We start from the raw sequence: 22,703 nt of genomic DNA, 5'->3' as shown, positions 1-22,703 counted from the left end.
CCGCACCAAGGCGTTGATTTTGTCGACGTGTGGGTCGTCAGTTGACGTGGAAGGACGTCCAGGACGCTCATCATCTTCAATGGACTGTCGACCATCCTTAAAACGTTCATGCCACTTGAAACATGCCGTACGCTTCATAGCAACATCACCGTAAGCCGTGTTAAGCATAGCAAAAGTTTCAGTCGCAGATTCTCCAAGTTTAACACAAAATTTCACAGCAAATCGTTGCTCCTTCAGGTCATTCATTCTGAAATCCGCCAAACGAAAAAATCGCACTTCACTTAAAACCGCGTAGCTAATACACAAATGAAGATATCTGCAATCGAAAAATGGCGTCGTAATAAGCTGATCTCTGCGAACCTAGCGACACCAAGCGAATTCCCCTGGAACCAACTGGAGCCGCGCAATTCAAACAGTCCGCGTATTTTTTGAACAGACCTCGTAAAGTTATTTTTATACAGTTTGCTAAATCTATTTTGATGAACAGTTAGTACAATTTCTTTAGAAAATTGTCTAACTTAAAGAAAAAACACAGGTGGCAAGTTAAAACAACTCTTCATTTAAATATAGCAGACACGTAAACTTACTTGAAATATAAGAAGACGAAGAGAGTTATTGACATGAAGAAAAGTGATATTACAGACCCCACCAGGAGGATGTAACTCACCAGGATAGGTACTGGAAATGGATGGGTCTAGAAAAACAAAGTCATAGTTTACAAATTTTTTAGAACTGTATAGAAATGTTTCATGTTAAATGTATTATATTCATTTAGGTCTGATTTACCTGTAGAAAAATACGACTAAATGGAAAAATAGCATTTTAATGTAACATAGTCCAATAGATAATCCTATTAATACCCAGTCTGCAAATCAGAGAGGCTTGTTTGATTAGTTAATTATCAATGCCCCAAACAAAGCTTTCCGGTACTCTATTTTTATAAAAGTTAATATGGATAGAGATTTAAGCTTCTGCGATAGTTAGAACCTGAATTTACCACTAGCATTGCCTAATTTGCATTATTTTGCAAACTATAAAGGAGTAAAACCCATTCCTCAATTCAACATTCCACACATCATACAGTAGTGCGCAATACAAAATCTGGTTCCTAAGCTTGTCAAGTTGTTGCTTTTGCAGTGTTCGCAAGCTATGTTGATAGAGATACATGGCCAATGAAGTCTCAGTGAAACTTATTTGCCTTTGTAAAGTGGCTTAGAGCAGTACCTGCCTGAACACGAGCACTTTTACTATTTAATGAACGAGGAATAGAATCTAACCAATCCCCTTAAAATCTTCATCTTTGTGGCCGAACACTACTGGAGTGTGAGTTTTTGAATAGTAAAATGTTTTCATTTTATTTATTTGGGGCAACAAATCGTGTCCGTTATTTAATTATTTTCTTTAGCTTAAATATTGGAAACAGTGAGACATATTTGTAGTCTACCCAATTCTGGCACACTGGGTAATTAATCTAATTGTATATTTAACAAAATAAAATTTAAAATCTGCTGAGAAAAATGCAGTTAACATTTATGGCAAATGATTTCATCAGAAGTTAATTCAGAAAACCCACATTCATAAAGTATATCAAATAAATTGAATAACTTCCATGAAAGGGACCCGAAGGACGTCTGGAAATCACCTGTTTTAACCACTCACACTGGTAATGTATTATGTGTCAGTCAGCCAGTAGACATTAAAATAATCATGATCTCACACAAGGGACTCTTAACGTTGCAAATTATATTATTATGGCGTCAATGAAACGTGCACATGCCATGAATCACAAGAGGAATTATACACTCACAGTACATAACTACAACACAGTATGACATATAAACTTCAAAAGCAAGAAACTAAAATATATGTTACTCTTAATTTGGGTTTTATTTACTCTTAAAAGAAAGTACTTTTGGGGTCCCTGCGGAAGTACATCTGTTATATTTATATAAATAAATTGCAATCAGTATGAGTCTCTAGGTGTGTTTCTGATTTCACAACAATTAAAACAGCTGCTATCTGTCTGACCTTACTGCTGCTTTAACTCGTATTTAAGTTGTTTTGTTACAGAACGTTTCAGTCTATAATAAGATGAGGCCCGGCATGGTCAGGTGGTTAAGGCATTCGACTCGTAATCTGAGGATCGCGGGTTCTAATCCCCGTCACACCAAACATACTCGCCCTTTCAGCCGTGGGTGCGTTATAATGTGCGGTTAATCCCACTATTCGTTAGTAAAAGAGTAGCCCAAGAGTTGACGGTGGGTGGTGATGACTACCTGCCTTTCCTCTAGTCTTACACTGCTAAATTAGGGATGGCTAGTGCAGATAGCCCTCGAGTAGCTTTGCGTAAAATTTAAAACAAACCAAACCAAAAAACTATATTAGGACATTCACGTGTATTAAAAAGTGTTGTTTAATCAGCAACAATATATCTTAGAGATACATAACATTTCTTGTCATCTTTCAAGTTTAATTTCTAGTCATGCTGCCAGCAATGAAGAATAATCACAAGTTATTCCAGTTGAACTATTATTTGACTAGTTTTATCGTCATTTCGCCCTACAGTTTACTCGTTGTCCAGGCTTGATCCCACCGCAGTTTTGTCGATTCTTCAAACTACAAAACTCATTCATGAAAAATATACGGCGGCCAGGCGTTTCTGTTACACTTTTTATCTCAAACTGACATGAAAAAGACACTGATTCATTGTGAGATAATACGTATTGTGGCATAGTACTGTGTACTTTACTACTACTGCTAGCTACACAGGCTAGTTTAATACGGAACGTTTTAAAATGTACACTTAAAAACTAGCCTTGGAAAATTTTCAGTGTATAATAAACACTTCGCTCCAGTCTGCTTTATCAACGTACTCATTTTACCACTTCAAATTTCTTCAAGGGCATTTAACAGATGGTAACACAAATATGTATATACTATATACATATATAATATACACTATTTATAAATGTAATTCTATATTTTCATTTGTAAAAACCACAATTGGCTCTATAATTTTAGAAAAAGAAACCTTTAAAAACATGATTTATTTTGGTGGCTCACTTGGAGACCTGTTTAAAGCCCTTTATTTGTAACAGTAATCTCGGAATTAAAGTGCTCTATTAGCAACAGTAAGCTTAAAGATCGAATGCTCTTTATTATAATAATAACATTGGTATTAAAGTTCTCTACTAGCAACAGTAATCTAAAAGCATAAAGTACTTCATTAATAATAGCAACATTGGAATTAAAGTGATCCATTAGTAACAGTAATCTTGAGCCTTAAAACTCTTTATTAATAATAGTAACCTTAAGATTAAAGTGATTCGTTAACAACAGTAATTTTGGGAATTAAAATCCTTTATTATTAGTAGTAATATTGGGATTAAAGTACTCTACTAGCAACAGCAATATTAGAATTTAAGGCACTTCATTAGTGGTAGTAATAACCTTGAAATTAAAGTGATACAATAAAAAACAGTAATATTGGTGTTTAAAACACTTGATTAGTAACAATAGCTTGAAGAGTAAAGTATTTTATTAGCAACAGCAATTTTATGCTTTAAAACACTTGATTAGTAACAATAATTTTGGGATTAAAGTGCCAGATTAGGAACAGTAATCTCAAGGTTTAAAGCTCTTCTTTAATAACAGTAACCTTGGGATTAAAGACAGTATGGTTTAGAATTCTCCATTTGTAAAAGTAATTTCAACGCGGAGAAACATATTGTCTGATTTCTTTTGCTAAACAGGCTTTTTAGTTGATATTGTATTCGGTTTCATTCAACATCTATTTGAAAGGATTGCTGGAAGGAAAATAAACCAGCTAAAACAAATGCAATTAAAACCTTTATTAATATAAATATCGTTTCACCCAACAATTATTTTCACATTTCAAAAGTACGTTATGTATGTAGATACATGTTTTGCTATAGTCACTAAAAAAAAAATCAGTGATAAAACAAAACACCTAACAATGGAGTTACGGATATCAAACGTTTGATCTGATAACAAATGCTTGACTCGCGAATTTTAACTTTCCAGTTTCTTTCTGTGTCAGTGAGTGTCACATAAATGTACATTACCACCACTAGGCACCCATTATAGACAGCAAGCACTAAAAATACCTTAACATAAAATACATTTGAATTGAAGGGGGGGCACCGATCGATGACTGAGGACTCTTTATTTGCTATGTTAACCGTAATAATGAAATTAGAAACTGAAACATTTAAAATGGCACTTTGCTAGTAAGTCAAAATTGGAGGCGGCCCGGCATGGCCAAGTGCGTTAAGGCGTGCGACTCGTAATCTGAGGGTCGAGGTTTCGCATACCCGTCACATCAAACATACTCGTTCTTTCAGCCTTGGGGGCGTTAGGATGTGACGGTCAATCTCACTATTCGTTGGTAAAAGAGTAGCCCAAGAGTTGGCAGTGAGTGGTGATGACTAGCTGCCTTCCCTCTAGTCTTACACTGCTAAATTAGGGGCGGCGAGCGCAGATAGTCCTCGAGAAGCTTTGCGCGAAATTCAATTACAAACAAACAAAATTGGGGACAATTTCCTCCAGATTCCCTTGTGTTTGTGATTTATAAGGCTGAAAGATTTACAGATGTGTTTTTTACAGATTTTGATTCACCATGCTTGATTAGTTCAGTTTCAGAGACAAAATATTGAACTCGAACCAAGATAAGATGCTGTTCAAATCAAATCTGAAACAGTATTTATACATAATTTTAAACATTATCACAATAAACCAATATCACATTACTCTAACATTTCAGGGATAAATAATAAATTAAAGTAGAGTGTGTGATATTGTTTAATATTTATTATCGTTGATTTTCGCTAAGAAGGAATAATCAGATATACATAAAACTACTTACCGAATACAACAATTCAAGACATTCGGTGTAATTGGTCCAGTTTCCCCATAGCCAATTTCCATCTTCATTGCATTTTCTATAGGCATTACCAACTGTAAAATGATTTAAAAATAAGGTAACAGAACTTATCATTGTTCACGCAGATGTTTTTGTGTGCGTGTGTTAAATTGTATGACAAAATACGTATTATTATATATTCGTCATATACTGGATTCTAGTATTGTAGATATGGATTCTAATAACTCTAGAGTAACAGTGAAGAAAAATATGTTATATCAACATCTGCCGATGAGGACTTTCGCATAATACTAAAATGTTCGCGGATCGTCCTCTTCTTCCAGTGTTTGAATATGTTCGATGAAGAACAACACATAAACGCCCGTGATAAATAATGCAATCAACACTTTATTTACATAGCAATGGATAGTTAAGTATTCCTACCAACAGTGGAACGTTAAAAACTGTTAGATTAATGCACTAGTGCTAAACTATCAAGGAAGAATAAGAACTGTTTGTACGTTGTACACGTTTTAGCAGTGAATTTATATAGCTATATAACTTTGTATAGTTTAAATCATTTAACTTTCAAACAGTACTTTCCCCCTCCCTTCCATAACATTCTACAACAGTTATCCCATTTTAGGCAGAGTTATACATTCTACCAGGAAAACAAAACAAAGTACACGCATTTTAATCCTCTCCCCTCCCCCCAATTCCCATAGTATAATTATCGTTCCCGATTACAAATGATAAACTGCACTTCGGTGTTATTCTTCAGTTGATGCTTATTTTAAAATAGAACCTCTTTTTGACACGAGATGACAGGACATTTGTAAGTAATAAATTTTTTTCAAGGAAATACTATATTATAACACCAAAGATAAAATGACACAACAATATGACGCATTTTCATCGAAACTTAGAACGTTTACAAAACGTAAAAAAAATAATAATATAAATGACTGAATACAAAAAAGTATCGCTAAAGAGAATAAAACAAGTTTTTGAATTTATTTACTTATTATATTTCGATAATTTTCAAAGAAACAAAGACGCAGATAGTTAGAATAGTGTTATAGTAGGTCTTGCCAACAAGAAGATTCTTTATTTATGAAAGTTGGTCTAATTCTAGATATCCAATTTATCTTTAGTTCTTTTCGCCTAATGGAAAAGAAAGTGGGTCGAATGAAAGTACCTATTTTTCATATACATTATCCATAGCAAAGGCACAACGGTCTATCTGCTATGTCCACCGAGGGGAATCGAATTCCTGACTTTAGCGTTGTGAATCCAAAGATTTACCGCTGTCCCAGGTGGGGACAAGAGAAGAAAGATAGTCCACATTACATTACCCATTACCATATCGTAGGCTATTCTAATCGAAAAATGGGATTTCACGGCCACTGTTACAATACAACCATGGCCCCTAAATAAACAGCTCCATTGCCCACTCGCGACTCAAATCTCAAACCTTATTTGGTTAAGACTTTCGTTAAATTCTTTTAAGAGAATGATCATTACAAACTGTGGATACACTGTTTACATGAGGGATAAACAAACAATACAAAGTTACTTTCGCTATCCATATCAATATATAAGGATTGTTTTTAATATAAATATATACAAGTTATTTTTAAGTACATAGAATTACTCTTATCAATTCATGTACTTTAATTCACCCTTACCTATTTTTTGTTCTGATGGGTTTATATTAACATCAGCTGATGCAAATATTTCAGCACAAGATTTTATCACAATCTGTCCAGCAGGAGTCTCAGGCCAGCAGTAAACAGAATCCCAGATAGCGCTACAACGTACACCTGAAATCACCAAATACAATTTCATTAGGATGTTTAGGAAGTGTTTTTCACCAACAAATGGAATATTTCAGTTAATATATATTCTATTTTCAGATATCGAGAGCTATCTGCTAGTCGTAGTCATGGGCGCTAACAAAAAGGAGCAGCAAGTATCATTTGCCCCTACATATCACAAAAGGAACATATATTATGATGTAAACTTAACATCTAAGTATATTTAGTAAATGTTATTAAACTTGTAAATTAGTCTTTGCATTTAAGCACACATAACACATATTTTTTTTAGTTTGTTAACTAACACTGTGAAAGCTGATCTCTTACATACATGTCCCCTCCTGTAAAATATTTCTGAAGAGGCCAATGGTCGTAGTAATTACTGATACTATACAGAATACAAAGCACGTCAATAAATACCAAATATAGATATGTGATGACTGATCAATCCAGAACATTCGTCATAAAACATTACCAAAATTATCGGTCCAGGATGGCTAGATGGTTAAGATGCTCGACTCGCAATGTGTGAGCCGTAGGTTCCAATCCTCGTCACACCCATGTGATGGTCAATTCCACTATTCGTTAGTAAAAAAGTAGCCCAAGAGTTGGTGGAGGGGTAATGACTGGCTGCCTTCTCTCTAGTCTTACACTGCTAAATTAGAGACGGCTAGCGCAGATAGCCCTCGTGTGTAGCTTTACGCGAAATTCATAACAAACAAACATACAAAGTATTAGTTTATGGTGCCCCTCAGTTGCACATCAGTATGTCTGTGGACTCACAACACTAGAAATTGAGTTTGAATACCCGTGGTGGGCAACGCACATACAGTCCATTGCGTAGCTTTGTGCTTAATATCAAACAAATAAACAATTAGTTTATAATATCAGCAAAACACTTTTCAAATTATGTTAAGTAATCATTATATATTATTTATAACCGCGATAGAAAATGCGGCATTTAACGCTTCAATCGATAGCACCAAGGATGTTATAAAATCACAGAAATAGCAGGCCAGACTTTAACAACAGTTAAATGTAGAATGACTTTGGTTACGTTGTCTTTATCAACAATTATAACGGTTTGGTATCTTAAAAATTGTAATCACTTATTTCATTCTCAGCAAAATTTTGTTTCTATTCGGGAACAGTATTTAAAAAGGTTTTAGAGCCTCAATAATTTCGTTACAGTCATGTCGCTATGTCTGGTCATGATTTATCTGACATGTGTGCGACTACACAATAGCCTTGTAGCGAAGTTTCAACTGCAAAAGGCTATGTTGCAAAGTCGCCATGTCGAAAGAAGAGTATTCTTTCTCGCTCGCTTTCCATAATATACGTGGTATATGAGAACTACGGTTTTAACAGAACAATTGAACAGGAATTCGTAGGAGCCTGACGGCGACTTGACGGTATCTCCTTGTATGGAATAGCATTATTACCTATTTCGTTCTCCAGCTGCTTGCTTTACCTCGGTGAACTCAAACCTAGTATTTGTGTGCAGCACAAAAGTTCCATTGCATTGTTTTAATAGCAGACAGAGTTTTATCTTGACCTTTGTATCCATCCTTTTGACCCTTAGCGCAGATCCTGTTTTCACGAGCCTCTTCGCAAGACTTGCAACATCCCCTGCACCATCGTTTGGGAAACAAGTTTCATTCATTGACTAAAAGACAATGGCACGAGGCTTATTAAGGATATAAAGGGGCAAACACGCTTCATTGAGTGTTACTACGTCCTACCTATTTTTCTTAGCTAGGTATCGTACATATTGTTTACTGCAGTTGTTCTGTAATCCTGAATATGTCATGAAAGCAACTTGTGTACACGTGATTTTGTCCCTTCTCCAGGTGGAGATTTTTATTCATTTTGTTGCGTACTATCGCTTGAAGCAAGTGGACAGACCTAGACACTGACAACCGTGTTCGTGGATTCTCATCTGTTGCAAGACGCCGCACACAGCGGCTTACTACAGCTGGGAAAAGACTTGATACTCGTCTCTTTCTGGGTATTTCTGATATCCTAAGTTCATCCATAGTTTTCGTTTTTCAGTGTCATTAAATACTAGGAATACTTTCATATTGTAAATTCTAACTGTCTAATATGAACACATTTTTATGATCAGTGTATGTGAATATATTTTGTCAGGAAAGGCTGTTACATATTCTTTCCCAAAGCATTCAACTATCAGTAGCATTAGTCTCCTTACAATCCGCCAAACAATGTCAAATTGTAGTTCTAAAATATGCTGTTTCATCGTGACCTTGTATCAGTTGCAGTTCGCGTGACTTGCATATTTTAATACTCAACAGTCTTTATACTTATAGTCATAGAACCTAATTTCATAAAATTGGTTTCCGTTCACATGGCCTGGCATGGCCAGGTGGTTAAGGCACTCGAGTCGTAATCCGAGAGCCACGGTTTCGGATCCCCGTCACACCAAATATTCTCGTCCTTTCAGCCGTGAGGGCATTATAACGTGACGTTGAGTCCCACTATTCGTTAGTAAAAGAGTAGCCCAAGAGTTAGCGGTGGGTGGTGGCATCTAGTTGCCTTCCCTCTAGTCATACACTGCTAAATTAGGGACGGCTAGCATAGATAGCCTTCGTGTAGCTTTGCGCGAAATTCAAAAACAAACAAACTGTTCACAAAAAATAATTTTTATATCCAACAGAGTTGCTGTACGTCACGTCTCTTTATTCGTTTCAAAACAATTGTTTGTTTGTTTGTTTTGGAATTTCGCACAAAGCTACTCGAGGGCTATCTGTGCTAGCCGTCCCTAATTTAGCAGTGTAAGACTAGAGGGAAGGCAACTAGTCATCACCACCCACCGCCAACTCTTGGGCTACTCTTTTACCAACGAATAGTGGGATTGACCGTCACATTATACACCCCCACGGCTGGGAGGGCGAGCATGTTTAGCGCGACGCGGGCCCGAACCCGCGACCCTCGGACTACGAGTCGCACGCCTTACGCGCTAGGCCATGCCGGGCCATTTCAAAACAAATAAGTCGTAAACATCCTATATATTGTATTTATTTTTTGCAACTTAACCAAATAAATAAAATCTATTATAATCTACACATTGTGTCTCCAAGTTGGTAGGAAGGCTTGTTTCCACTAGTTTCCTTTCCATCTATAAACTTTTTAAGGCGTGTGTATCGTTTAAGATTTGCTTGGTTTTACATTTACTTGATATCATGAGCCGGTAAAATGATTTTGATGAAACAGCTATTAAACGAAAGATATAAAATAGCTGATAATACCTCCCCTACCTTTCACTTCGTACGGCTAGTAAACCTATGTCTATATTTCTGTTGAAGCAATTTTATAAATTCTTTTTTTTCACACAAAAACATTTTGAACCGAACTTATTGTTCGCCCTCAGCTTAACTAAAACACGTTTACATTAGGTCGAGTTAAATCCTAACGAACTAACACATTCAATTCTGAAAGCAACTGTAACTGTTTCATTATTTATAAAACGTAAGTCTTTCCTATCCTCATTTTAGCACGAATAAATCAAATGTTGTATTCCGCAAATCTCCGATCGCTGTATTAACGCAACTCAATCGCAGTGAGAGAGAATTTGGTTTGAATTTCGTGCAAAGCTACTCGAGGGCTATCCGCGTTAGCCATCCCTAATTTAGCAGTGTAAGACTAGACAACTAGTCATCACCGCCCATTGCTAACTTTTGGGCTACTCTTTTACCAACGAATAGTGGGATTCACTGTCACATTACATCGTCCTTACGGGAAAACGGGCGAGAATGTTTGGCGTGACGGGAGAGATAAGAGGAAGTTGAATTATTCATTATTCGACTTAATTCTTAATCAATATCTGTTTAACACGAAACATAAAATGGCAATTAGGATGGTTTAAAAGATATCTCCACAAGGTAAAAATTATTCTATAAGATCATCTCGTTAAGTAATATCCGATTGTAGGTTCAGAAAAAGACAAAGGATTATAAACGCTTTTAATGTTATTTAATCATTTATTAATTACTTCCTGCCAACAATTCACAAGCTTCTGAACGCTGCTTCTATAAAATTCTTGGGGTTTGGAGGAAAAGAATATAGAGAGTGTAATTTTGACATATTTATGTGTTCCAAGCTCTTTTACATCGAGATAGTTGTGCAAACTTCGGAATAGATGATAATCAGATGGGGCAAGAGCTGGAAAATAAGGAGGACGTGAAAGTTTTTTTCCAGTCTAGCTCTTTAATCTTTGCATATATGATCCTTGCTGTATGGGCCATGCCTTATCCTGGTGTAACACAACACCTTTACGATTGATCAAATCAGGCCTCTTTTTTTTCAGTGCAACATTCAAGTGCTCTAGCTGTTAACAATAGAAGTCTGATGTAATCGTTACATTGAGCAGCAGCAACTCAAAGTGGATCACACCAACAATATCCCACCAAACGCTTAACAAAACTTTCCTAGGATGGAGGTCCATTTGGGGCTGTGACTTAGTCAGTTTACCTGCACTGAGCCATTGTCTGTGACCCTTAACGTTTTTATAAAATATCCATTTTTAATCTCCAGTCACTAACCTGTCCAAGGAAGGTGAGCTACGTTCACGAGAGTGGAAAGAAGTGCAAATGTCCATTCTTGCTCTAATGTTGGATTGTGTCTAATCATGGGGAACCTATTTTCCAAGTTCTGACACCTTTCCAAACTGTTGCAAATGACGGTGAAGTGCTTTTGTGCTAGTTCTTCATCTATTACAGCACAATCTTCGTCAAGTGCAGCCAGCAGCAAGTCATCATTAGACTCAACAGGACGACCTAAACGTAACGCATCACTTAAGCTGTAGTCACCGAATCTGAACTTCTGAAACCACCTTAGATATTTTCTTTCATTGAGAGACACCGCAACATAAACACCTTGAATGTTTTGTGTAGTGTCTGCTGCACTATTGACTTTTTTAAACTTATAAAGCATTATATGCCTAATGTGCTCCTCAGACACATCCTTGTTCATAAGGGTTTATTTGAGTAATGATCTGAAAAAGTGGAGTTGGGTTAGTTTCATTTATTTGTTTGAACATTTTTATACATGTCCTACTACATATTTCAGTCATTAAAGACTTCTACAAAGACAGAAATGAAGATGCACTTTCTGTATTAAATTTTCGGGCTTTATTTATGGGATAACCTGATATAATTTTTAAATAAAAGATATAGGTTTAGTACACGCAAAATACATGGTCTCTGAGGTGTTAATATGCCATTTCACTTAATATCCAATTTTACAAAACCGGTTTCGTTCTTTTTACACATTGTTAAAGTTTAGGTAAATTGGGGCAAAATATGTCAAATGTTTTATTTCGGAATCACTTTTTTGTCGGGATCAAAGAAGAAAACGCGCCATTATCTGAGAATTATGTGCCATTATGTCTAAACTTAGTGTCGGATTAACCAAGTATGGGCCAGAAAAAAGGAAGGCTCATTACTGCCTTTATCAATGATCAAATTTATAACAAAATTAACCAATGTAAAAATAATATATTTAAGCCTAGAAAAACAATGAAACAAACAAAAACTAAACCCCTTTCCCACAAAAAAAGAGAGAGAGAGAGAGAGAAATGCACTGCACTAAGCCCACACATTTTCGAATAGAAGGCTTTATTTCGTTGTTAAGACGGTAAATAAATTCTCAAATGATGAAATTGTTCAAATGCAATGTAAACAACAAAACCTAATCAGAATAGAAAATCATAAAATTTTAAATGTATATATATAAATACATACATATATGTGTGTTTAATATTTATGGATTTGTTGTTAACATTCTCAGTTAGAATATAAAGTTCGATTAAATACAGTTTTCGCTGAAGATGTAGAATAAAGATACTTGTGGTTTTCCAAGCTTAGACTGATTTCTGCAAGAATATTGGATGGGGCCGCTTTATAACTGGAGGATCGGCCAGAAGTGAGAAGTATCAGAGTTTGAATAAATCGCTGAGTTTAAGCTATTTACGTGTGTTTGTGTATTTTCTTATAACAAAGTCACATTGAGCTATATGCTGTGTCCACCGAGGGGAATCCAACCCCTGATTTTAGCATTGTAAGTCCGAAAACTTACCGCTGTCCCACAAGGGGTGAAGTTTAAATTAACAAAATATAAAAACTAGAAAGTATTTCTATGTGAGTAACGTAAAAACAGTGTGTGTATTTGTATATTTGTTGGACAATCACCTTTTACACGATCGGTAAGTCAACCAACAGCTTTCTTCTCTCGAAATGTCCCTCTGTTGACTCGTCTTCTCTATTGATCAGAGAGAAGTGATGTGAATCTAACTCTTCGTACTAAACAGGAAAAGTGGAATACACTCGATACTGTGCGTGTTATCACATGAGACTCGACACGGCCAAGAAGTTTAGACGCTCGACTCGGAATTTGAGGGGCGTGCCTTCGAATCACCGTCACTTCAAAAATGCTCGTCATTTCAGGTGTGGGGGCGTTATAATGTTACGGCCAGTCCCACTATTCGTTGGTAGAAGATTGGATAAAGAGTTTCCTCTACTCTTACACTACTAAATAACGAACGGCTACCATAGATAGCCCGCGTGTAACTTTACGCGATTTTCAAGAAAACGAGACAATCCAGGACTGTAAATTAATAAAAAAAACAACTTTTATAAACTTTCTAGAGCTTACGGTCGTTTCACTGATTGATAATTACGTGCAATGTACTTCAGTCAGAATTAAGTGATTTTATGTAATACAAAAAAAAATAAGAACATAAAAGTTATATATTTTGTAAAATTCAACTGAATACAACTAGAAAATTTTAACATCTCTATAACAAGTGCAAATGGCACCTGTAGCTCTGTCTGTACAAATGTAACGTTTTCCAGTAGATTAATTTGTCAAATTTTATCTCATTCCTATGCAAAATGCTGACGTGTGTGTGAAAATATCAGTTCTTTCAGTTACTAGGGAGTGACATATACGCAATAAGTGCATATCAACTGCATCTCAAACTTAATGATATCTGTGTTTAAGTTAGATTACATAAAATGTGAGTTTGTTTTTATTAACCCTCGTAAGGTAACGTATAAAATGACGCCCATGAGACGTTTAGAATTATAAACTTTCAATAAACCAGTAGCAACCTCTTTAGATATTTAATTCCCTTCATACTGTGTCTGCAAATAAAAACATATTTAAGGAAATGCGGATTACTTGAAAAATGAAAAACACATTTGAGTTATTGGTGTCCTTAATGCAAAAGATAAAATTATCCAAGATCCGATTAATGAACAAATCAATGGATACAAGTCTTTATTCTGATACTAAATACTATCTAATCTTATAATTAATATTGTGACCAGTAAAATAACGCAACAATTATTTTTACACAAAGATAGATACTAATTGATAAAGAGAAACATTATTTCAGATAAAGGAGTGCAACTAGAAAAAAACATAAGTTAATCTTTTTGATAAAAGACAAAGAATTTTACTGAATAGTAAAATGTTTATAAAATATTGCTATTCTCAACTAATTGTCCTAAAAACCAAATTTCGATACTTGTGGTGGAAATCATTGTAAGACGATAATCGAGAATAAAATTTGTAATAACGTTGGGTAAAGATGTCAAGGCGAAGATATATTTGTATGTAATGGTAGATTCGGTTAAAAATATTTCTATAACAAGTTGTATCAAAATAGTTGTCAACGTGCAAATTTAATATTATCCAAACCAAACTACTTTATATTAAACTCTTTTTTTGCAAATGTATATAAAATACCATTAACTTCTTTTCCTTATATTAATAAAGAAAGGAGTTAATGGTATTTTATATACATTTTCTGTTTCTACAGTAGGTTTTATGAAAGATGCAGATGAATCGCAAAATAAGAAACTGGACACTTCCGGAAGATGGTGCTGAAGAAGTAAAGTCTTCTTCTTTTGGAAACAGCAGTAAGTCTACAGATTTAGAGTGGACACAGTACACCCTTGTGCAAATTAATTGAAACAAGACGGAAAATTACGATTTTTTTCAATTTTTAGCGTTTTATTTCTGATAATCCAAAAATTACTCACAAATTAATGCATGATATGACCGCCTTTATTTTTCAGAAGATCATTAATCCGCTTTGGCATCGAGTCCACGAGTTGCCTGCAAACTTTACTAATTTTTGGATCGCGGTACCACACCTCAATTATGGCCTCAATTAGCTTATCTTTCGTAGTACAGTCTTTTCCCCGAAGTCTTTCTTTACAAATCGCCTAAAGATTTTCAATAGGATTTAAGTCCAGAGAGTTTCCAGGCCAGTCCAACACCTTTATTTGCGTTGTAGTCATAAAATTCTTCACAAGTTTCTATGTGTAGCACGGAGCCAGATCTTGCTGAAAAATGTCAGATCCATCTGGAAATCTCTTTTTCAATTCTGGAACGACTCTTCTCTGCAAAACTTCGATGTACTGTGGTTCTAGCATCATACCTTTTACGATATGTAAGCCTCCGACGCCATAGTAGCTGAAAAAGCTCCAAAACATCTTCTTCAAGAGATGTTTTACGAACTGATTGATGTGAGATTCTCGAAGTTTCTCACCTAGAGATCTGCAAACATGCAGACTTCTTTGACCCTGTACAAAGAAATGAGTCTTGTCACTGAATAACACCTTCCTCCATTGTTCTTGCGTCCAGTTTTTGTATTTCAGACCCCATTGATAACGTTTCTTCTTCATTGAGTTGGTAAGAAGTTGTTTTTTGACTGGTCTCCTTGCCCTTCTAATGCAATTTCGAATGACTTAATATTCCTCAACATTTCGTCATATATCCCAAAAATAGATCGACCGTACTGCAAAACACAGCTAATGACGCCGTCTGTGTGAAAAAATGACTATTAAAGAAAATCAGCTGGTCCAGCGATCCTACACCGACTGCCATGCTGAAAATATTGTAAAATGACCATTTGTTTCAATTAATTTGCACAAGGGTGTAGATAGCTCGATATGTTTGTTATTAGAAACACGCCCAAGAAATGTTTACTTTTCGATAGATCACGAAACCACTGCGATTAAAGAGTTCCTCATTTTGGGATAAATATGTTTATTTGCTTCAGAATTTCGTGAAAAGCTATAGCGGTGGTTAGTTGTTTCATAGCCGTCCCTAATTGTAAACTAACTATAGAAAGGGAAGAGAGCTAGTCAACAGCACCCACCACCAACTTTTGGGTAACTATTCGGTAATAGGTTGCAAACCTATTATGATAAATCTGGTATGTTGATCTGATATGAACTATAAAAGTTAATTAAATAAAATAATAAAAGTTAACTATATTACAATTATAGACTTATGGGTTGGTTTTATCAGTTTTTGGCATCGTAACATTCAAATTCTCATAGTTACTACTTCACACGATACAGCTTTACTCTTTAGTAAATTGTTTATAGTATTATCAACATAGTGCAAAAGATAAATTCACATAGAGTTGATTTTAAGATACTCTATAAAGGAATATGTTCCTGCCCTAAAAGAAAAAGAATGAAAAATATGTTTGATCACCTGTTTACGGCTATTTATTTATAAAAAGGTTATCTAATTACTATAACAATAATAATCGTATTACGAGATTTAGTAATTCGTTATCAACTGTATTTTGTGAGATATGTAAAGGGGTTTACGTAAAAGAATGTGTGACAGTTTTACTATTATATATCTTGATATTACTGATGTTTGTTTAAGATGATTTTGTATTTATAAATGTACATAACTTATAATGTTAAATCTGTATTGCACAATTCCCACCTATTCATTAAAGTTGTAAAAACTTCTCGAATGTAAAAAATTAGCAATGTATTTATATATGTAAATATTATTGTATCATCTATATTGTTATCTAAGCTGAAATTTCTAGAAACTCTCCTCACGCCTTTAACTGTAACCATCGCAACTCGCCAGTTGACAGTACATATTATTGGTTTGCTATAGTTGGTATATTATAAAACATTGAAGCTATAATTCTAATTAACGCTTGTTAATCGGGAGCTTTATATATTTGACCATTTAACTGCAGAGGATTCACATCGAACATTAGTATTTTTACTAAGACATTATATAACTTCAGAGGCAAAAACCTGACGTGTGAAAGGCAAAGAAATAAGAATACAGAGATAGCTAGCTAGCTCCATGTTAAGTGAACTGTATTTACATCAACTCGAATTTAACTTGCTCATCGTGAACCTCGATAAAGCATCTAGAAAGTTTAATACTGGATGGTAAACTCAATATTGTTTGTAAGTTTGTAAAATTTCTGTATGTAGATAATTATTTGTAATAACCGTTATTTTAAATTGTATTATTGTTTGTATATGTTAAATATATTAAAAATATATTTGGTTAAAAAAGAAACTGTATATCAATCTTGTTGGCAAATATCAGAGATTTGATACATATCGATATCTATTTAACTTCTAAATTTAAATTATCATTTAATTCAGTTTTAGGCTGTTTGAACTTGTAATGCGTAAAAAGATGAATTGGAATGAAAGAAAACTCCGTGACTTTCACATGATGAGAAGTTTGTTGTTGTTGTTTTTCATAGTTATAGTTCTTACTTTAATGGGAAAATACCTTAAAACATGCTTAGTCCTACATTAGAAGTTAAACTTTATGAAAAAAAAATCCAATATATTTTATTTGAAGTAATGTTTATTAAAAGATAAATTTTAGATGTTACTTTAAAAAAATCAACGAAAAACCTTCACAGCAATTTTGTCTCGGGGTTCAGCTATAAAACTGATTGCTTACGCCTGGTAATTCGAATCCTCTTCATGAAACATGTTCACCCTTTCAACTTTGGAATATTGGTGAGTGCTGTGTCTAATTGTTTTCTTTCAGGCCTTTCACTGCTAAGTTAGAGACGGCTAACACAGATAGCTCTTGATTAGCTTTGCGCTAACTTCAAAACAAACTACAGGCTTATAACAATAAAATTAGGTGTTATATTCTTGCAGTTAGAACAGTGCAGATAATATATTGCACATAATTGTGTTAAACAAAAAAACACCCAGTATATCATTATAAAGATTAAAGATATAATACATTTCTTCTTATTCACACGTCTTCCTCCAGTGCTAGAAACCAGGTTTTGATACTCGTAATTGGCTGATTACATTCCCACCAAACATGCTCATATTTTAAGCAAGGGGGCGTTACAATGTGATGGTCAGTCTTACTATTAGTTGGTAAAAGAGTAACCCAAGAGTTGGCGATTGGTGGTGATGATTAACTGCTTCCTCCTTAGTTTTCATTGTCAAGTTATAGATGGCTAGCCCAAATATCTCTCGTACAGCTTTTCAAGAAATTCATAACAAACCAAGTAAAATTTACTCACACATCGACTGATTTTATTACACTTTTTCTGATAGGTTGACATAATTTGGTTCTACGTGTAACGCTTTGAGTTTAGCATTAGAATGTGACATTAAGAACCGTTTCTAAAAAGATTGAATGGTGTAAACAAACCTTTCACTAAACTGAGATCTATATATGTACGTTATAGCCTATGCATACAATATTACTAAAATATATCGAATGATGACAAAAAACAATAGAGCAATATTTTCTTAAATCGTAATTTTCAAAGCGAGTGAGAAATTTACTGTTTATTACACTAAAATGAAATTGCAGATAATTTACATATCAATTCGAAATCAGATTATACTAGCTGTTAAGAAAATTCCAAAATTTATATGCGGAAACACATATATCTGTAGTTGTTTTATTAGTAATTTATAAAATATGTTCAGTATGTAAAAAATGCATTTGATTAATATTTTGAGAGTGAAGTTCTTTCAATCTAATCATACTTCAAAGAACTAGTGACGTCAGTAAGTGCTTTGACACGTTCTTCTAAAGATACATAATGAAACAGACTCAACAATTAATGGACATTCCCATAGACATCCATAGGAATTCATCTAAATGGAGGTAGCAAAGTCAAGGGATGATAGACTCGCCTTCAAAGTTTTGCAATTACAGTCAAGAGAATAAGCTAACTCCCGAAATCAGATTTGGTTTGTTTAATTTTTATAAGGTTAGTTTAAGTCTTACTGCAGAGTTTGTTTGTTTGTTTTGAATTTCGCGCAAAGCTACACGAAGGCTATCTGCGCTAGCCGTTCCAATTTTGTAGTGTAAGAATAAAGGGAAGACAGCTAGTCATCACCACCCACCACCAACTCTTAGACTACTCTTTTACCAACGAATAGTGGGATTGACCTTTCCAAAATTTGGTGTGAAGGTTTGTTCGGTCCATTAAAAATAATGCAAATTTGCGTTTTCACGTTTTGTGATTTGCAGTTTTAATGAGCATTTTTACGTTTGTTTACAATACATATAAGAGAAGTAATTTTCACGTCCTACGATAACATTTCTTAATCAGAAATTTGCATAGCTTCTGTCCAGGGGTTGAACGGGTACTCCAGCTGCTATACATACATATAAGTTTTATTTTCTTTATTTCTACTTGCCATTATTTATGCCATAAATATTCATATATCTTCAATTCTTTTAAACTAGTATACATATTTGTATAAGATATTTTGCAACTAAACAATCGAAGCTAGTTTATTGTAAATTAAAAGATGATTAGGTAAGTAGTTGGATCACTAGATATATTTACCTTTCTCGGAGGGATGAGATTCGGACATAATGGCACAGTCTTCTTCTGAAAAAACTTTCCTCTCATTAGTTAAGGTCGTTAGATTCAACATTGCGGTTATTGAAATTTCTATTGAAAAATAACTTGTTCAAACAAAGATCCCTAAGAAACTTCTTTCTCAGATGTTATTCTGTCAGGTAACTGAGAGAGAATGCACGAACAGCTTGCTATCCAGTTCGCTTAACGCATGCGCCTCATTTGGTTAGCAATGAATAATCTTATCTGTGTATTTTGCTTCCAATGCCTTGTTTTTCAGACGAGTAATAAAGACTGGCATCTACTAAATCTTGTTAACATTACTGAACGTGTTCTAAAATATAATATGCTTTCAAATCAAAACTAATTTAGAAGTTATGGCTTTAATATGAAGTTTTGACATACCACTATGTATTGTTGGCTAACATTTCAGAAGCATATTCAAACAACACTTATTAATAAAGACATGAAATTCCTATAGGCAATTAGTAACTATGAGCTTACTGCTTGGCTACTGGAAGTCTAAGACACCACATTAAAGTGCAGCTCAATATATAGTAATATATGCATCATTCAACTCAAGCTCTTTGTGCGAGCACTCAGCGAGATACAGCAGTTATGCAACTTTAGGCTAAATGACTCTCAGAGTTAAAAAAACAACTCAAAGTTAGAGACTAAAACTAATGCTTGCAATCCTAAGAAACTTAAAGGAAAACGTTAGTGTGTTTTCGAATTATGTCAAAACATGAGTCATTTAAAATGAATTCAATTAAACTAGCTCCCAAGTGGCGCAGCAGTATGTCTGCGGTCTCATAAGGCTAGACACCAGGTTTCGATATCCGTAGTAGGCAGTGTAGCTTTGTGTTTAATTACAAAACAAATAATCAACTGAAGTAACGGAATCTGAAGGAACTAAAATAAATTTACGTGAAAAAATATAAAGTAACGAAAAATCCTGAATCATCACCATGTATTCATCGTTTTTAACGAGACGTTTTTGTTTTCTTTTTTCGGGATATTGATGAAGAGAGAAATTCCTGAAACTAAAGTAATTAATAACAATAACTTTGTTATGTTCATATAACACGTTCTTAAAACTCTTTTATAGACATTCACCTGCTGTGGTAAGTAAAAAAAATTCAAATACTTCACACAAAAAGAAGAGATTGTTTGCAACCCATTCAAACCAACAGATAAACTAACGGCTCCACTATTCTGAATCAGAAACTTACACCCAGCAGTAACAGCAAGCTTTGAAACATGCTAACTCTCAGGATTAACAATTGCCATTCTGTATGTGGGAAGTAGCTCGTGAAGTATATCAAATAGCGGTAAAACCCTCAGGGTTTACAAAGATTATTTCTGTTTGGGATGATAGAAACTGGTGTCCTAGCAATAAAAACCCCATTTACCAATAAGTCTACTTGTAATGAAGTTTAAATTATTACTGTAAGAGTGAGTAAATTTTCCATGACTGAACCTTGGAACCGTTTACTAGATATAATACAATAGATGTATAAAGTAGCGGAAGCCAAATATGTAAAACTGCCATTTGTCTTGTGGCGTGAATAATGTTATTGAATACAAATGTTAATACCACAGAATAATACAATTGGTATAAAACACTAATTCATTAGTTCTATATTTAGTTACATTTCCTCACCTTGTGTATGTTAATCGTCTTGAGATAATTATTTAAATATTATGCAATTATTAAAACTTACTGTTGCACTAGTTTGTCTTTATCTATATAACTATTCTTGACAAAATATCGTTTCTTACGATAAAGGATAGGAAAATATATATAACCAGTTTTGAATCAGAATACTGATTATAGTTTTAATTTCTATATATTTTACGTCCTGAAGAGACCACAAAGTGTTATTCCAACGATACAATTATTACGACATACATATTAGCGATTGTTTGAACGATATAGTGTAATCACTTATCGTTCTCAAAAGGATGTTTATTTAAATATCATGTAACAATTTCAAATTTACTCTTTCATCTGTTTAGTCTTATATTAATCCTTTTCGGCATAAATCTAGTCGTTCATTTTGCTACAACTAAAAATAATAAATGAATGAGTTACTGTTTATCCATCCAATTTCTATTAAAACTTTCTAAATCATTGAGACTGTCTAATGTTAAAACAGTATTAAGAAATATCACATGCACACATATAATCTGGACACTGGCGTCAAGCTAACTAAAGTTTGACTATCAGCAAATACAAAGATCATCTCGTGTCCACATGAGAAAGATAGAGAAATAAAAAGAATATAGAAAGGTGTAATTTTCTCGCATGAACAAGTTGGGCACAGCCTGATGTGTTTGTTGTTCAAGGCAAATGACTGCCTCTATAAAATTTGGTTTTAAACTGTATACATCACATGAAAGCCAATTATGATATATTGTGACTACCTATGTATTTAAATTATATTTAATATTGAAAATAAACTGTTCAAACTCAACATAAATTCAATGTATACTTTACAATCCATTAAAAGTATATTGTTACTTTTCAGTTAAATACAATTTTTGTATTTATTTACACTATACGTTTCTAAACGTGTACTTATCAATAATAATAATAATACATTGTTACTATCTATGTATTTACAACATATTTAGTAATTAAAATAAATTGTTCAAGCTCTACATAAACGTGAATGTAATAAGCCAAAGATTTTGCAGATTACTGATTTAAAAGTCAATCAATAAACATAGTTTTCACTTTACACAGTGGCGTAGCTTGGGGAGGCAAGGGGTACATCTGTCCCCGGGCGCAGCATCGGGGGTGGGGAGCGCCAACTTGATGTTACATAATTAGGAATTATGGCTTACATTTTGTCATGAGAGGGCGCGAAAACTGACTTTTACCCCGGGCGCTGAAAACCCTAGCTACGCCTCTGACTTTACATTTCAGTTAACCCGGCATAGCCAGGTAGTTAAAGCACTCGACTTGAAATGTGAGGGCTAAAGGTTCGAATCCTGGTCGCACCAAACATGCTCGCCCTTTCAGCCGTGGGGGCGTTATAATGTGACGGTCAATCCCACTATTCGTTGAAAAAAGAGTAACCTAATGGCTGTGATGTCTAGTTGCCTTCCCTCTAGTCTTACACTGCTAAATTAGTGACGGCTAGCATAGATAGCCTTCGTGTAGCTTTGCGCGAAATTCAAAACAAAGATTTTAGTTAGCGTACAATTATTGCATATTGTGTCTAACACACAGCAAATATTCTGAAGTTCAAATCGTGTGTGTGTTTTTCTTATAGAAAGCAACAAAGGGCTATCTGCTCAGCACAGCGACGGGAATCGAAACCCTAATTTTAGC

The 22,703-nt window shown here is 34.4% G+C and overlaps 1 protein-coding gene across 1 annotated transcript in view; it reads right to left on the bottom strand.

Moving 5' to 3' along the window:
* Positions 1-19,439, bottom strand: part of LOC143247908 (corticotropin-releasing factor receptor 1-like) — a 43,368-nt gene extending 23,929 nt beyond the window's left edge. Inside the window, exons 1-5 of the mRNA XM_076496457.1 lie at positions 19,349-19,439; positions 11,259-11,426; positions 6,571-6,705; positions 4,886-4,977; positions 588-694 (exon numbers count right to left, since the gene is read on the bottom strand). Of these exons, the coding sequence (XP_076352572.1) occupies positions 588-694; positions 4,886-4,977; positions 6,571-6,705; positions 11,259-11,426; positions 19,349-19,439 (593 nt within the window). The remainder of the gene's footprint in view (positions 1-587; positions 695-4,885; positions 4,978-6,570; positions 6,706-11,258; positions 11,427-19,348) is intronic.
* Positions 19,440-22,703: the final 3,264 nt, after the last annotated feature.

Source organism: Tachypleus tridentatus, chromosome 3 (assembly GCF_004210375.1).
Source record: "Tachypleus tridentatus isolate NWPU-2018 chromosome 3, ASM421037v1, whole genome shotgun sequence".
NCBI lineage: Eukaryota > Metazoa > Arthropoda > Merostomata > Xiphosura > Limulidae > Tachypleus > Tachypleus tridentatus.
This window is presented reverse-complemented; position numbering and strand designations above follow the sequence as displayed.